Source organism: Euwallacea fornicatus, chromosome 1 (assembly GCF_040115645.1).
Source record: "Euwallacea fornicatus isolate EFF26 chromosome 1, ASM4011564v1, whole genome shotgun sequence".
In the NCBI taxonomy this organism is placed as follows: domain Eukaryota; kingdom Metazoa; phylum Arthropoda; class Insecta; order Coleoptera; family Curculionidae; genus Euwallacea; species Euwallacea fornicatus.
This window is the reverse complement of record NC_089541.1, coordinates 2628469-2646219: the sequence shown is the minus strand read 5'-3', so window position 1 is coordinate 2646219 and position 17751 is coordinate 2628469. Positions and strand designations below refer to the sequence as shown.

Below are 17751 nucleotides of genomic sequence, written 5' to 3'. Positions count from 1 at the left end.
GTTCACTCCCTTATTCCCTAAGAATATTTTATGCTTTGATTATTTTAATACAGTTTTAAAAATCAACAAATAGATATTTAAATTATTTTTTATTTTTATTTATTTATTATTTAATCGCTCTGTATGTGTTGATCATGTATGTTGAACAGCATTTGTTGCTATATTTTGAACGAATTTGACCGAGTTGGGACCAATTTTTATAATAAATATATTTCGTTTAAATGCAAATCTAGTTTTATCAATTTTATGATAAACAATCAAGTATCTTTTGAATACTTTCATAAGCTTTTTTTACAAGTAGTCGAGCATTAATTTCAATTTTCTCAAATAGAGAACTATCAAAATTTTGCACGAAAGATAAAAATGTGAAGAGTGGATGGTGTTTTAAATAAATCTTGACTAGAGGCCATTGGCGTAGAACCAAACAAGTTCAGGGAGACAAAACGTACTTCATCCTCTTATTGTTCTTAACTACCAATTAATATTAGATTTCTTTTTTTTATAATATGAGGCTTCCTAAGCTAAATATGTTTACCAAATATGGAATTGATCCATCCCGAAATACTTGACTTATTAAATAAAAATATTTTAAAAGTTTCAACTTTAACTTCCTGTAGAGCGCGCACAGGGCTCCAAAGTGAAAAACGGGATAATGAAAGTCCAATTATTTTTCAGCAGAAAATCTGTGGTTGACGGATTGGTCTATTTTTTTAACACCCTGTATATATTTATCAGTTTCAAAATTTTTGTTTGCAATGAACATTATGGAATTTTTAATCTTCAACAAATTGCCAATCTTGATATGAAGTGTGCCTTCCAATTATACAATATTTAGCGATATAGACCAAATACATACATATATAATACTTTCTGGCAAATATCCACAAATACCTTGGAATTTATACTTTGAATTCCTCGACGCATTGATTATGTACTTGGTTGTCAAGGATTTTCACTACAAATTTGCACTTTAAATTACAGTTTATTGGAACATCCACGAGGCAGTAATTCTGAAAACCTGCCAATAATTTTACGTTTGTATATAATTCCCTGTTCATTGATTACTTTAACAATCTCTTTACTAGTTTGACCGCATATCTTTTATTTCAACTGGCTTCATAATTATGTATAACCGAGTTGAAGTGTGTTTCATCACACACCTCTAATCTTCAAAGTTCATCAAAATTAAAAAATAAAGCAGACAAGTAAAAATCTCGAGTGGTCACAGATATTCAGCAAATCTGCGACATAAATGGTTAATCTATTTCAGAGTATCTATCAATCTGGTCTGGATGCCTTTTTCCATGACGCGATGGCTGGAGATCATCAAGTTAACATCACTCTGCCCACTATAGAGTCTGAAGACCGGGATTGTGTGGTTTACAATGCCAGAACTGGGGCTGTGTATTCGCCCCCTGGACCTAAAGAACTGGAATCTCTTAACAATGCTTCTGTTTCAAGGTAAGACTACTTATGTTAAATATTATCAGGCTGGTAAATTTCCGACCATGAAATTAGGTATATTGGAGAATTTTGTTCATGTTCAGCGGGTCTACGTCAATTGTAATTTATGACTGCAAAAAAAAAAGCAAATGCAAATAAAATCGTGGACTTCGAGTCATTTCTTAGTGTAATTATACTAAAAAAGAATAATTGCTGTACGATAACAGCTTCTTAATAGCATGTTTTATGTACAACAAAATACATGTTTAAAACTGCATAGGCATCCTTTTGTCCGGCGAATTCACATTACAATCATTATGTAATCCGATGTCGTTCTTTGTTCTTTTTAAGTTCACATGCACCGACACAATGGATCTGTAATAATTACTAATGATGATTCAAAGAGTAAAGTTCGACATTAATAACGTTAGTGCATGTGTCCTCACTTATCTCGTAAAATATTGTACTGAAGTTTAATAAAATGTTAAATATAAATTTAATTATCATCAATTATTATTTCCCATAGTGGCTCTCAATCAAATCTTTGCAATGGTTCCTCGATAAAAACCAATACCCTTCGCAAAGTACCAAACGGCAGCTCATCAAAGAAACCGAATATCACCCTTAATCACCTCTCCAAACGACCCCCTGTCGACATTCAATTTATAGGTAAGTAGGTCGGACGCCAATTAGACACTTTTCATTAAGGTTTTCTCCTTTAGATCTGAAATATTCGGTGTCGGAAGGGCGCAGGAGGGGGTACAAGACAATTCTGAAGGGTGTCAATGGCAAATTCAAATCGGGAGAGCTGACTGGGATCATGGGCCCTTCGGGGGCTGGCAAAAGCACCTTGATGAATATTCTAGCTGGATACAAGTAAGTATAGTTTTGTCGTAAAAATCGTTATCGATTTTTATAGGAAAGAACGATTGTTTATCAAATAGTTCTCGGCAATATCTGCGGATATTGGAAATTATTGAGTGACCTTATTTTTAAGTAGTAATCGAATGCTTTTCGTATCAAAGAAGATCGCTAGCACTAGCTAGCTGTCCAAATAAGCTTGCCCTGGAATTACTATACAGCTAAATTTGTTTTCCAATATCTTACTATTGCCTAAAGTGACTTTTTAAAAATTCCCTTCTAATGAGCGGTACACATAGGTTTCTTCACTCGTTTTTTGCGTTAGAAATGTCTACTTTACTGGTTTTTCACTTTTTTTCAGGACATCAAATTTAGAAGGCTCAATTTTAATAAATGGCAAAGAAAGAAACCAAAGACGGTTTAGGAAAATGTCCTGCTATATAATGCAGGACGACTGCCTTTCGCCACATTTAACGGTTTTGGAAGCCATGACGGTTTCTGCAAATCTGAAAATAGGAAAAATGGTGCCCAATTCTGAAAAGAAAGCCATCATTAACGAAGTAATGGAGATTTTAGGTAAGTTTGTTTAGTAATGCCCAGATTGTGAATCTCTAGGTTAGCTACCATTTAGAAATTTAAATTATCGTGATCAATAATGTATTCAAGGATATTTTCCCTATAGAGAACTGATTTCCGGTTGTAGGCTAACAAGAGCATTGGAAGAACAATGTACACAAGTCAGCAATTATAAACCCTATATTTGGACAACAATAAAGAAAGAAACATTCTGTTCTGTTTGGATAAAATAACTTTTCCATGATTAAAATTCATCTACTAGCGATTTTTATTGTTTTTCTTTGTTCGTTAGGTCTCCAGGACTGTTTAAATACTGCATCGGTGTGCCTATCAGGGGGCCAAAGAAAAAGACTGTCAATAGCGCTAGAGCTCGTCAATAACCCCCCCGTAATGTTCTTTGACGAGCCAACAAGTGGATTAGACAGTTCTTCATGTTTTCAGGTAAAATTGTAAAAATAACTCGACAAGGAGAATAATCAGAGTGCTTTTCTTCAGTGTCTTTGTCTGCTGAAATCTTTGGCCAGAGGCGGCAGAACGATTATCTGCACGATCCACCAACCTTCAGCAAGATTATTCGAAATGTTTGATAATCTGTATATGTTGGCCGAAGGACAGTGCATATATAGGGGTCCTGTGATGAATTTGGTGCCCTTCTTGTCCAACATGGGCTTGAATTGTCCGAGTTATCACAATCCGGCCGATTATGGTAAGTCAATACCCTCCAAAAACCTGAGCTTTGGTTGGGGATACCTCTTTTACACTTGGCGATTTTGTAACAGGATCAACTTACCTTTGCTGGTTATACAAATATACGAAATGAGCTTATAGCTAAAAGCGTCCTTTGGTTTTTAATTCGCTGAATGTCGTCACGCAAGCACGCCATGTAGATTAATATTATGGGTTTGCCCATGGGGAAACAGATTTTACTGGAACAGGGAAAATTTTAACATCTAAAACACGTCTTTGGGCATTAATCAATTCAGTTCGAAATTCCACTATTTCTAAGCGATTTTTGTACTTTAAAATAATAACCAACCAGTTCAAAAATCACTGAAACCATATTCCAATAGTCTATTTTAGATCCTATTTGATCATACCTATATACCAAGGCGTCTTCTGAATCCTTCTCCAAAGGGCAGAAGTCTATATTAGTTAAAACATTATTAATAATCATGTACAGCAGTTATTACCTTTGGTATCATTTACTAACATATTTCCTTCGAGCAACGCATTTCCATTGGAGACACATAAGTGTGACCCCCCTACACGTTTCTTTAAACTGTATTTAGCTCCCTCCTGAGATTCTCCTGCCGCTCTTCATTCTCAGCGGACTGCCATAGGGCAAAAATTATCGTAGTTGAAGGTGTCTCAAATTCTGCTGCAAGGAAAATGAAACTCTGAGTGATTGAGTCGTTTTCCGAGAGCTGTAATTCAGTTTTTGTCGTTTGAGAGCTCAATCTTTTCAATAAAGTCCTGGAGTAATGTGTACTTTTCTTCTTTAGTTTTCATAGTTTGCCGGACAATTCTCTCGAGAAAATCTTCAATTCAAATAGGATATTGAATCCAAAATGGTACCACTAGAGGCAACCAAAATCTGGTAATGGAAGGTATAAATATTGTTTGTCCGTATTTTTTGAAGTCAGTGTCAAGTAGAGGAATTACACTCGAATTGAAAAGTACGGCAATGATAACAGTTTAAATTGTGCCGGGATGCATTTGATGTCGCATGACCCTTTTTATGCCTTCAATCTTTTCCAGAGTAGTCTTGAATATCACTTTAATATTTCCAGTTGTAAACTTCAAGGTGAAAACTTGTCTGGTTATCTTTCACTAATTCTCTTCGATATTGATCAAATTAATGGAAGTTGCAACTTTGGGTTGATGAAACACATCGTAAAATTCTTGAAACATATCCATGAAACACTTGAAATCTTCCACTACCGTTGCTTTGATCAGCTGAGTGTGTGAAGGTACGTGGATTCGCTTTCAGCGAAAATACAGATCTCCATGAAGATTACTGATGTTTATCAACTTCTTGTAGTGTTTTAGAGGTGATTCTCATAGAGAGGTTTTATGAGCGTAACTGTTTCTGAAGCAACCGAAAAAGGATTCATCGTTTGCACTTGGTACCTCTCGGAAGTATTAACAATAACTATAAGAAAGAAAATCAACTACATTTTAACGAGCAATTAATTGGTATAGATTTTTCTTATCTCTTTATATCCAATGAGTTATGCTTACAAGTGAAATAGCGCATAAAATGTAATTATGTCGAGTTCGTTAAGGTTAATGATTAAATAAGAATATGTTGATTATCATGGATTTAACCTTTGAATGTTATCTTGCATACGTAATGTGTTATATAATATTTGTGTATTTAAACCGAGCGGTGTAAACAAATTAATATCAATAAAAAGGATAAATCTTTGAGGTAGGTTAAATATAAAAAACGTTCCTTCCGTCATATCCTACTGAGGTACCCAAATTTAATTTACACGTTTTACATACTATTTTGTTTCTTTTTAGTAATGGAGGTTGCCTGTGGAGAACACGGAGACTATGTGCAAAAGCTGGTGGTTGCAGTGAACGCCGGGCGATGTAACACTGTCCTGTCGAAAGCTTTGGAAGCTACTGGACAAAAAATAATTTCTAACGACATTGCGAAGGAAACTACGCAGTTGAAACCGAATGGCGAGTGTTTAGCTTTGCACCCCACTGGGCCTCCTCCCAATAATGGTGCCCTTGCTCCACCTACTTGTACAACCTCCTTATTGGGTACGTTAGGAAAAGAATTTTTTTATTAAAATAATAAATTTTTAACTTTTTGTGCGGCGACTGTTTGTTGTTGTGTGAACAATTAAATGTAACGTAAAAATGTCACTCTTCACATAAGCAATATTACAGAGTGTGGCATGGTAATCGAGTGTTTTCTGAAATACTCATTAAATCGTTAGTTTTTTATATACAATTGGCTTTTTTTATTATAAGAACATGGTCGAAAACTTAACATTTTATAATCATGAACAGAAAATTACATCTGGCATGTACTGTCCATTCTTGTGATGGAATGTTGAAGACGTTACAAAATATTGGCTTCCACCCTTTCCAGCAGGTCTCTCTGATTTTGGTGATTTAATATCGGATTTTTTGTTTTAATTCTTCTGACATACGAGACCTAGCTTCCTAGACACGTGTCTTCAAACAACCTAATAAAAAATCGCCTAACAAGAGGTCAGGCGACCGAGGAAGCCATAAAATGTTACCAAATTTATTATTGAACCTCCTGTTCGTAGATTGTTAACCTAACGTAAAATTGTGCTACGCGTGGGAACAGAATCATCTTGATTAATATTGAAGTTGTGACGAAGCTGAGGCTGAACCTCAATCACGGACTCGCCACTCTTAATAAAATAATTATAAACGAATATTCGATGTTCCAACGTCCACGAAGGCTCCATGATGGTGACTGAAAGACAATAATAAAATTCTATGAGCCAAAGAATGAAATGCCTGTTTAAGTACTATTTTTTCGTTGTAAACAGTTGAGTACTACTCGTTCTTAAAACGCTTTATTCGCGCGCCGTATCCTTTATTGATAGGAAGTATATGTTATTCTCTCTTCCTTTGTTCTATTTTAACACTAGTGGGTGTAGAGTAACAAGTGGATTATTGACAGCAGAGTCATCTGTTCGTTGTGAATGCTGAATACCTAGTGGCGACACCATCTGCATTTCTTGGATTCAAGAAGACCAGTTGGTTCATATATTAAATCATTACCTATAAATCTCCCATTATTTTCAGGATTTTCAACTAATCTTTCATTATCTTCAAAAGTTATTAAATTTTCAAAAATTATATTCTTAAAAAAATTTGAAGAAACTTCTTTAAAATTTAATTCAGATACTGTTGTTAACTTATCAGTATGTCCTCCTTTTTTGATTATATTTTGTTTCTAAACCAAGAAAATATGTTAAATCTCATTTGTCTTTGCAGCAGCTGAGCTAACGTCGCTCGGGCCTTATAAATGACGAGGTCAGTCTTGTTTTTTGAACCTTGTTGTGCTGAGAACAGTTCTCTAGATAAAATATGTGCTGATGTAACGCGACCAAACGTTGAAAGAAGAGTCCGAGTCCCGTGTGCTTGAAGCTTGATTTCACTGGTCGCTTTTTTTCTGATAATGTGGTTGATTTTGTGAAAATTTAAAACTCAGTATGCTATCTTTCTGAGGCAATACCTTTTAATACATTTAGTCAGCGTTACATCGACAATGCAATAAAGCGCTCCTGCGCTACTGTTTTGTGAATGCGCCTTATGGTATCGGTTTAGGAGAATATTTGAAATTTTAAAAGGATATTTCACTTTTTTCCAGATTCCTCAGAAAACTTAACCCAAGACAAGGCTGGTTTTCCTACGTCCGGATTCCACCAATTTCTAGTGCTCTTTATGCGTAGCGTTTGTATCATATTTAGGTAAGTAAGAACATTGCTTTTCTTTCAGAATTTGATTCATTAAAACTTCCATTTCCAGAGATAAGACACTCACCAGACTTAGATTAGTAGCACATTTTATAATCGGCATATTGATAGGGGCAATTTTTTATGGAATTGGTAACGATGCGGCCAAAGTCATGAGCAACGCGGGCTGCTTATTTTTTACTGTTATGTTTATGATGTTCACCGCTATGATGCCCACTATTTTGACGTGTAAGTGATCTGTTGTAGTGGTGACATTTCTTTACAGCTATGTGTATTTGTAGTTCCTCTGGAGATGTCCGTTTTCGTGCGGGAGCATTTGAACTATTGGTACTCTCTAAAGGCATACTATTTTGCAAAAACCCTGGCAGATGTTCCGTTCCAAGTAAAAAATTAGTTAGTGAAGGAACTCCTTGAGAAACATCATTGTTTGTTTTCCAGATAATTCTCACCACCTGTTATATAGTAGGCGTCTACTTCATCACAGACCAACCCTTAGACCCTACGAGATTTTTCATGTTTTTGCTAATTGCGGTGCTTACAGCCCTAGTATCGCAAAGCTTCGGATTGCTGGTGGGTGCAGGATTTAATATTGAGGTAAATCCGTATTCTTTTTTTGACATTGGGTTTCTCAACTCCCTTTATCATCTTCATAATGATTTTGTTTTACAGAGTGGGGTGTTCCTCGGCCCGATTTCAACAATACCCATGGTGCTATTTTCGGGATTTTTCGCCAAACTTGAAGATATCCCCTTTTATTTCCAATGGCTGCCCTACATTAGCTACGTCAAGTATAGTTTTGAAGGTACGATGGTGGCCATCTATGGCCTCAACAGATCCAAACTAGAGTGCAAGCAGGACTATTGCCATTTTAAGTACCCCACAACGTTTCTAAATGAAATGTCTTTTAAAGGGGATATGCTCACGTATTTTATTGACATTACTGTTCTGTCCGGTTTGTTCGTTTTCCTGAGGGTAGTAGCCTATTTCGTGCTGCGAATCAAATTAATGCAAAATCGCTAGAATTTAATGGCTGATTTCTGTTGATAGGGATTAAGGAGGATTTAAAGATTTTTGAAATCATCATTTCATACTTATTTTAGTTTAAAACTAGAAAGTCACCAATCTATATGTTATAAGTAAACACGCTAAATCCTCTTCAATCCATTTCCTCCCTGCTTTTTTTTGGGTTTCTTTAATTTCAGCAGTAAATTAGTCAGCAACAAAACGCGACGTACGAAATGTGATGGAAGGTTCAAGGTGGTACCTACTTAGCTACACCTTAAACCATGCTATTTGTTTGTTTGTGATAAGTTAACAAATTTTTGTTTAGAAAAATATTTTATTGTGATTTATTTTGGTGTCCGTTTCTATTGTATTGTTTTCTTTATACAACCAAGAGTGAATCACTTCATTAGGGAAATTTTGATAAGTCCAAAGGAACTTTTACGTGTGTGTAAAAGTAAGTCAATGCTTGTGATTCAAATATCGTCTATTTTCCATCAACTAATAATCCTCAATATGTGATCCTAGCCAGGTTGGAATGTCCAGAAATGTCATAATATTATTACGAAATCTTCAACTAGTAGTTTAACAAAAAAAAAAACTAGTAATGCTGCTTTCTGCGCAAGCGCGTACTCGTATGGAAGCCATATATGCAACCCGAAATACATCCCCTATGCTTTGTGTAGGCAACGTTGCCATAGTTATAATAAACAAAAATAACATAGTCAAATTAGTGCATTCAAGTTTTTTACAATCAGGATACAACTTAAAATACCTAATTAGCCACATTTTATTAAATTTTTAACCTGTGAACGGATCTTTAAAATCTAAAATATTTGGAAAACAGTTACGTTATTTTGAAGTAATTAAATTCTTTATAATATTTTAAAGAAATTGAAATTGTTTTAGCTCTAATTTCACGTTTCCAGAGGCGTATCCTGGGTTTTTAGTTTAAAATCTGCAAACAACTTGAAGTGCTTACCTGCCTGCATTTTGTCGAATTTTTGAGCCATTTAAAAAATCCCCCAGGTTTTGATTTTAAAGTGAAAGTTAGGTACGCGATATTTTGAAATATTAAACCGGTTTTACTGTAAATTCGAAGTCATGAGTGGCATACCAATTTTTTTCGAAACCCAGACAATAACACTGAATTGTGTTCATTTTACATTTTTCACCAGTTTCAAGTATTTAACTATTCTCAATTTATTATTAAAGCCTGAAATGGCGCATAAGATTGTTTTTATCCGAAAAGTGCTTTAATAAATGCTTTAATGTATCAATCAATTTTGAGATGCCCTCGAATTTGGACGGGAATAAGAAGCTTTGGGCTTAAATTTGAGTTCTCCAGAGATATACCCGATTTGTTTATGCTGATTTTTCCACATTTTTAAGTGTTTTTTTTTCAAGGAGAGAGTTTTTCTGAGTCAGCAGCGAATCAGTTTCACCGCGCTATGTAAATTACTATTCATTTTAGCAAAAATTGAGTGGCAGTTTGAATTTATGATTTCACTGTCATTGAAGAAAAACACTTAATACACCAATAATATTTTACATAACATTTCTAACATTTATTTCTGCCTGGAGAACTATTAACCTTTGAAAATGAGTCAGGGGCGTTCCAAATCCACCACGATAACACGAGAGTTACAAAATCACAGTGAAAGATACTTAATTAAAAAAAGGTTCAAAGTCATTATAGGAAGGAAAATAATATTAAACACCATTGTAGTGTGAGGGAGTGAAAGTTATAAATATTCAATCGAGTGTATTTGAAACTACTTCAGAGGCGTGCCAGTTACGTTTCAATGTATTTACTCAATTTATTTTCTTGATCTACGAATAACATAATAAAGCAGCTTCTGGATTGAACTAACCTAAACTAACCCACATCACGTGATTTGTTCCGTTTTATTTAGTTTTTTGGGGCGTGAATGAATCCCAAACTTTACTTATGTTTGGTTTTCCTTGAATCACTTGCATTTACTATTTTTTAAGAGTTTAGATTTAATTTACATTAAAAACCGCATCTTGTCATATATATGGATTTAGTAAGTTGTTACGTTATGTGATATACACGTACCAGAAATAAAATATCCGTGAGTAAAGTAACGAAATCTTATCGTCAGTGACGATTTTGCTTCAAGCAGGGAATATTTTCACAAGATATGCCTAATACAATGAGATACATATGGGATATTAGCGGATAATTTGTATGCAGCAATTACGTATGAATGATATCGAGTATTAAAGCGTAATCGGGGTTAAAAAAGCAACTCATGGAGATTTGTTCGAGCTTTAAAGTTAGGAGGTATCTTGTTAGACACTTTATTTTTGTACCGTAGTAGGTTTACGTGAGTTATAATATTGATATTAAAAATATACCATTTTCACTCAACTCTTGTACCTATACCAATGTATTGATGTAGCTTTAGGTAGCCAATATTTACGAATAATAAAATTTTTTATATCTGTCCACACAGCCTTTTCATTTGTTCTTATATTTATTCATGCTTGTTTAGTCTATATTCTATAACATCTTATACAAAAATATTTATACTTATTCATAGTGTTTTTTTTTGGCAAATTTTACAATTGACAAACTATTAGCTATTTCTTTAGAAGCTGAGGACTTTGCTGAAAGAATCGTTTTCGAATTAGGTAAACTGCGAGGAAAACCACCGCTAAGAAAACCAAACCACCGATAATTCCTGAAAAATAAAGAAATAAATAATGATAATGTAAATAAATAGTGGCAAAAATAGGGCACCTGTGGAGATAGCTCTTATGCTTTTAAATCCTGGACACAGCACCCTTATTTTGTCGCTTACAGCTTGTTGATGATCAATCGAAAGGGCCAGGACTTGAACATCGTATTCACTCCCTTCTGACAAGTTCCTGACTGCAAAAAAGGGTCAAATTGAGGTGATGAGGGAATAGAAAAACAATACTCACTCAAGTAGGTGTTTTCAGTTGTTTCTGCAGAGCCAAATATGTATTCGTTATTCGCAGGGTTCCACCTAGAACGACGCTTTTGAATTTATAAAATCAGAGTTATAGAAAAATTTACCTGACAACGTAACTTTTGAATAGTTCCATACCAAATGACGGTGGGTCCCATGTTACTTTCAAACCATCGTCTGTGGGATTCACTTCCACGTTTCGGGGGTATCCAATTGGTACTGGACCTAAAGATTTTTTAAGAGATCAAGATAGGACGCTCTGATCTAAATTTGATCAAATTTTAAAACTTAACGTACTAATTATTTTCATAATGATGGTGTAAGAAAATATGTCGAAAATGCATGAATAATATACCCATTTTAAGATGTTTAAAATAGTGCGGAAAGTAATTCAATTCCTTTGTCACAGGTATTTTGAAATTTAAAAAATTATTAAAAGAGATTTTGAGCATTTTTTTTATTTTATTAATATTATCCAACACGACTCTAAGTCCTGGAAAACAACTTTGCTAATGTCAGTGACATAGAACTTTAAGGAAATTAACTTGTGGGTTACAGTACGTTTCTGGTTTTTAGGATTTTGATTAGGAATTACTTGGTTAGCAAATGTTAAGAAAATCAGTGGGGTAGCAGCTTTTAGGAGTTGTTATAAAAAAATTGGTAAGTGTGGCGTAGTCACTTTCAAAATTTCAAAAGTGCCAAAATTTTGAGGTGATAATTTTTTCCTTTATTTTTCTTAAAACGCCTCCGATTTTAGAACAACTGAAATTCAAATATGAAAGTTCGTACACGTATCACCAGAATTTCGAATTTTTTAAAAATCGGCAGCGTCCCATGTTCCTCAAAGTTGTGTGTTGGGCACGAGCTTTTTTTATTATTTTTTTCTTTATTAAAGTTAATAAAATCCTAAATTCTAATTCGTACACCCTGGATCCATACAAATGAAATTCGAACTTGAGAAAGGCTAGTTAAGTCTTTAAATCCTTCTAACTCAGTGGCGTAGTTTGTTCATCGAAAAGTGACATTAAGTTTTGTTCTTCAATTTTCTAAATTCAAGTCCTTTTCACTATCGTAACCCTTATTTCCAACAAGAAACTCGAAAATTGTTTCGAAAAAACATGAGACTCTTATATGGAATCTTTCTAACGCAGTAATGTATCTTGTTCAACGCAGTGTCATGTAAAGACTCGAAAAATGACTTTAAACGGTATTTTCTCATCCATTTTCTGTTAATTTAAGATTCTCTTAGTATGACTCTGATTCTTTGGAAAAATCTAGAAAAAATCTCTCCATTTTTTTGGAAGAGCCTTTATAATTTTCCCAACTCATTGACATGACATGTTCACCACAACTTCAATCAGTAACAATTTTTTTCTTCCCAGATTTTGATTTTTTCGTGTTAATCCTCCCCTCCCTCTCCCTTTAAAATCCTGATTTTTGTGAAAAAAATACAAATAAATAAATATTTCTATTACCAGTATATAAATTGGTCTCATGAGGATCTTTGGATTTAGTCCAGATTCGTATCGACTTGCTAAAGGGTCCATCACCATTATCGTCTTTACATAGCACCATAAACTCGTATTCAGTTCCTGGATCCAAATTTATTATGGTAGCTTCTAAACTTCTGGATGTGGGTACTTTGTAAGTCTTCCATTCAGTACTCTCTATTTTTTTGTACCATACGCTGAATTCTACATTGATTTGTCTTCTGGATAACCAAGTCAAATGAACAGAGTTAGCAGATGATACTGCAGTGAGATTGTATGGAGCACCAGAGGGAATATTTTCTGAATGAAAGCTGTTAGAATGGGTAGTTCGTATAGTAAGGAAAGGTTACCAACTAAAAGTTCGGTTTCTGCAGTCACAGTTGCGGCTTTGTTTGTAGCGGAGCACTGGAAAATGCCCCTGTCTTCTGCTTCTATATCAGTGATGGTCAAATTTCCTTCGTTGATGGTGTAGCGTCCCGAAGGCAAAGAGGATCCTTTCTGAGTAGAAGTTTAAAATAAATTCACCTTAAAGGAAACACTCACTTTCGTCCAAACTATCATGGGTCTGTGCCCATTGTCCCCATCAAGGGCATCGCAAGGTATATCAATGCTTTCGCCTAATTTTCTAAGATATAAATTGTTGGGAGTTATGGTGAAAACTGGAGATTTTTGCACTATAACGTGCATGCCTGGAGAGGTACCTTGGGTTCCTAAAAAAAACACACTGTTATAAAAAAACTTTATTTTCATAAAGTTACCTAAATCATTATATGGAGTGCAGGCGTAAGTTCCAGTATGAGTATCATCCACTTTGCTGAAATACAAACTCCCATTTCTGCGATAGAAAACACCCTGTACATTGTAGGGGTCAAATAAGAACCCATCTTTTTCCCATCTTAAATTCGTCAAAGGGGGATTTGCCCGATAGTGACAATCCAGCATCGCAGGCCTACCATGGGGGAAATGCAGCTCTGGAGGGGCATAGATCACCTTTGCCTTATCTGTGTAACGTTTAAAAAGATGGTTTAAAGAATATGATGAAGTGAATACATACATTGTACGTTCAGGAATGCTTTAGCCCTTTGTATATCTCCAGCTCTATTGCTGGCTTCACATTCGTATTGTCCATAGTCGCCCATATCTGTATTGGTTATCACCAGAGTACCATCTTTTTCTACCTACAAAACAGGTTTTTTTGAAGAATTGTAGAAAGGAACAAAAAGAGAATCAGGCTTACGGAACATCTTTGAGACAGGTCTTTATAAGCACTTAAAGGTATTCCATCTTTCAGCCACCTCAGTCTAATCAAGGTGGGATCTTTGACTATACATACAAATCTAATTTCTTCCCCTTCTTGGATCGTCTGGTTTATGGGTGGTATTGCCAGAAGGTTTCCACCTGGAGAACATGAGAGTATTCACGTTTTCGTGTTTTTAATATTTAAGCCTTTCTGACCGCTCACTGTTAGATGAAACCATGTCCCGTTGTTCCTATAGGCAGGTGTTCTAGTAGGGAACATGATCTTACACTCATACCATCCTGCATCGGATTCTCTGATTGAAGTTAAGTTAATGGATGCCCGCCCATAATGCTGGAAAGGCCTTTCCATTGGCGGATGGTAAAGAAAATTCGAGCTGTTTTTATCGATTAAATGAATCCTGCCAACGTATTCTTCCGCCTCGTTCGTCTGCCCATCATACCATGAGTAGGCCACTTTGTCCTGTTTCAATGGAAATACCTCATCGAGAATTTAATTAAGAATACCTTTGTTTATTGTTAGCAAAAGTTCATTAATATTGATTGAAATGCCAATTCATTGTTTTGGTATGTACGTTGTCTTGCCACTAACTAGCGATCCCATTATTCCAAATCAATGAACCTTTAAATTGGAATTAATATGGGTTTTGTTACGATGAAAAATACCTGGTTTCCTTGGGTGTGTGTAATTAATGTTCTATCAGGATCATCTTAAATCAGTCGTATAACTCAAATATCGAGACATCTGAATTAGTACTTTCAGAAATGTCTAATTACAAAGAGAAATATGCTAATACAATAACTTTTTATTTGATAATACTTTCTCTGTATCAAAAAAAATTATGAACTTGATTTGGCAAAATACAACGACGTATTGAGTTTAGGTATTAAATATAGCATGGAAAATCACAGTTAAAAGAAAAACACATTTTCAAATCTCATATTATGAAATAATCTTGTGAAGAGAAAACAAATTCTTGACAAAGGTGACTGCATAATTTAATTGAAATTGGTTCTGAACTAAAGCGCGATCTATCGTACACCTGTTGAGTTAGTGAAACGGTGTCGCCATCTGCCAGAAAGTGCTGATGAATCATTTCAGCTTAGATAGTTTTAACACTTTTTGATTATTTTTTTATCAGTCAGTTTTAACACGATTTTTTGTCTGGAGTTCGCAGTACATAGTGGCGTGCTCCGATTTTCGATAAAAATAGAAATAGACTAATTTCAAAAGAGAAGCATTTTAAGACTTTTTGTTACTCAATTCATGCTACGTCAATGTTTTTTTAGTCGACAATAGTCTTATATTTTCTTTATGTCAGCAATAATTACTAGATTGATTTGACGAGAAACTTGAGAGTACTCACTTCAAGGTAAGATGCAACGAAAGAAGTCTCATTTCGAAAAATTATTTATAAAGTGTTATTCTTCTGTAATAACCCGATTCATTTCCTGAAATATGATCTACAAGTACATACCAGAATAGATACGAACAGAGACGTAGAGAGTTTCAAGGTTCAAGAGTACGCATGAAATTACGTTAAATATTTTCAAAAGTTTATGCTATGTCAGTGAGGTTTGTATCGTTAATGACCAAGCACAAAACAAGCATACCGAATTTCATAAATAGAAATGAATTTATTTTCGAAAAACTACCACGCCCATGTATTTTTGATTGATAATAGTTGCACATCGTCTTAAGTTTGCGAAAACCATAAACTTGGTCTGGCAAGAAAGATAGGGGCGTGGGTACTGGACTCCAAGTTGGCGTAGAGCAAAGGAAGTCTTATTTTCAAAAAGACATATGCGGATTTTTTTTTTAATATTTAACTTTTAGAGAAAACATGCCACGTCAATATTTTTTTCAACGCTAATAATATCATACTTTCTATATTTTAACACGTATTAGAGTTCCAATTTAATGAAAAATGAACGCCTACTGAGCATTATGATTAGACTTAGCAATGATCTCATTTCAAAAAAGGAATATAAAAAAATGTTGTTACAATTAAAAGCATGTCACGCAAATGTTTTTGTGTCCACTAAAAGGCCTTAAGTTAAAAAAATATGAACTTAATTTAGCAAGGAACAAGGACATACTCTGCGTAAGAAAGCAGCAAAGAAAAAATTTCCAAAAACACACATATGCCACTAATTTTTTTTTTCAATAAGAATTCTATATCTTTTTTGAGTGTATAAAAAGTATACGCGCGATTTCACAAAAACAGGAACGCAGCTGCAGACCATTAAGGTTGGAACAAAGTCTCATTTCCAAGACGTATTTTCCAAAATTTATAACTTTCAGGAAAAACGTGCCACTCCGATGCTTTTTTGCTCGCTAATAGTCTATACTTCCCTTCTGTTCGTACAAATTACAGACGTAATTTAGCGAAAAACAGACAAGTAATGAGCTTCGTAGTCAGACGCAGCAATGCAATTTTCATTTCGAAAAAGAAATATATTAAAAAATCTGTTGCTTTCATTAAAAGCAGATTGTGCCAAACTTTTTTTGACTATAAATAACCCAATAGTTCCCCTATATTAACAAAGAATTATCCATTTGCTTTAGCAAAAAGCAGGGGCGTACTGAGCTTCATGGTTAAAGACAACATAGAAGTCTCATTTCCAAGAGGACATACTCTCTTAATTTCTAAATTCCAGGAACGACTGCATGTTGCGCCAATATTTTTGTGATCCATAATATTCCTTTGCCTTTCTTAAAGTTACAAAGATTACGCATTTGACTTATCAAAAAGGCACAAGCGCACTGGGCTTCATTGTTAGAATAATAGAAAAGTAAGTCACCACTCCAAAAAGACCAATTTTTTTTTAAATATCGAACTTCTATTGAAAACATGTTTTGCCAATTTCTGCTTCTGAATTCTAACGGTCCTATACTTCCCGATTAAAAAAATATATATATACCAACACGATTTGGCAAAAAGTAGAGGCGTATCTAGGCCTCCTAAACAAAACTCGATTCAAAAGGAATGTTGCATCCACCCCTCAATCTGCTCCTACTCACCCCTCTTCGCCAATATAGCCTGTAAGGTATGGGATATCCCTGGGGGAAATCTATCTCACAATCAAACACTATAAAATCACCCACTGCCGCTGTCAGATATTTGGGATGGGTTTCTTCCTCAACATAGCCCTTGGCGACGTATAGGGCCCCTGAGAATACTAACGACCACAAACAAACTTCCGGCCCGGTCCTGGAGGGAAAAATTTGCATTTTCTCGCCGCTTTTGCAAAGATTTCTATGCTTGAAAGAGATGATTTACGACTGATGCGCACATCATCGGCAAATCAAGAGGATTAAGCTCTGTTAAGGTAGCCGGTAGTTGCGGGAGTTACTTGAATTGTTTTATACTGCTCAACTGATTTGAGAGGTAAGAAAACCATTGGGGACCATCTCAAATTGGAGTTTCTTAGATTTCTGATATGTCGCCCAAACTGGCGATAGGATATTACTCTTTTGTTTCAAATAAATGGATTCTATTGGCGTTCTGCATATAATCAACGTGCGCACTGTTGCCTGTTTTTACTATTTGATTAAATCGTTTCTTTTGTGGGTGTCTCTTCGGTTGGGTGGTGTAGGCCGAAAATAAGCTAAATCTAAATTACGTTCACAATTAAGGTAATTACTCACCTATTTAGGCAGGGTCTGGATTAACGTGGAGCGGA

The 17751-nt window shown here is 34.9% G+C and overlaps 2 protein-coding genes across 2 annotated transcripts in view; one reads left to right on the top strand and one right to left on the bottom strand.

Moving 5' to 3' along the window:
* Window positions 1–10830, top strand: part of Atet (ABC transporter expressed in trachea) — a 32605-nt gene extending 21775 nt beyond the window's left edge. Inside the window, exons 2-13 of the mRNA XM_066286115.1 lie at window positions 1271–1461; window positions 1970–2112; window positions 2166–2319; window positions 2666–2880; window positions 3173–3321; window positions 3376–3586; window positions 5407–5655; window positions 7250–7349; window positions 7408–7583; window positions 7637–7737; window positions 7794–7949; window positions 8025–10830. Of these exons, the coding sequence (XP_066142212.1) occupies window positions 1313–1461; window positions 1970–2112; window positions 2166–2319; window positions 2666–2880; window positions 3173–3321; window positions 3376–3586; window positions 5407–5655; window positions 7250–7349; window positions 7408–7583; window positions 7637–7737; window positions 7794–7949; window positions 8025–8375 (2154 nt within the window). The 5' untranslated portion in view covers window positions 1271–1312 and the 3' untranslated portion in view covers window positions 8376–10830. The remainder of the gene's footprint in view (window positions 1–1270; window positions 1462–1969; window positions 2113–2165; window positions 2320–2665; window positions 2881–3172; window positions 3322–3375; window positions 3587–5406; window positions 5656–7249; window positions 7350–7407; window positions 7584–7636; window positions 7738–7793; window positions 7950–8024) is intronic.
* A 9-nt stretch (window positions 10831–10839) lies between these two features.
* On the bottom strand, window positions 10840–17446 carry bdl (borderless). The gene is made up of 12 exons (XM_066287390.1): window positions 17090–17446; window positions 14263–14527; window positions 14045–14205; window positions 13862–13985; window positions 13566–13808; window positions 13351–13517; window positions 13158–13305; window positions 12793–13107; window positions 11425–11542; window positions 11310–11374; window positions 11125–11256; window positions 10840–11065 (listed from the first exon to the last, which is right to left on the bottom strand). Exons 1-12 carry the CDS (start codon window positions 17297–17299, stop codon window positions 10965–10967), a joined length of 2049 nt encoding a protein of 682 aa, XP_066143487.1. The 5' UTR covers window positions 17300–17446; the 3' UTR covers window positions 10840–10964.
* Between the last annotated feature and the right edge of the window lie 305 nt (window positions 17447–17751).

What these genes read in the sequence shown, in the direction of transcription:
- bdl (XM_066287390.1), bottom strand. Translation starts at nt 17,299, where the DNA reads ATGCAAATTTTTCCCTCCAGGACCGGGCCGGAAGTTTGTTTGTGGTCG. An exon ending in CACTCCATATAATGATTTAG is followed by an intron (nt 13,518 to 13,565) that starts GTAACTTTATGA and finishes TGTTTTTTTTAG; the next exon opens with GAACCCAAGGTACCTCTCCA. An exon ending in TGAGACCAATTTATATACTG is followed by an intron (nt 11,543 to 12,792) that starts GTAATAGAAATA and finishes AAAAATCTTTAG; the next exon opens with GTCCAGTACCAATTGGATAC.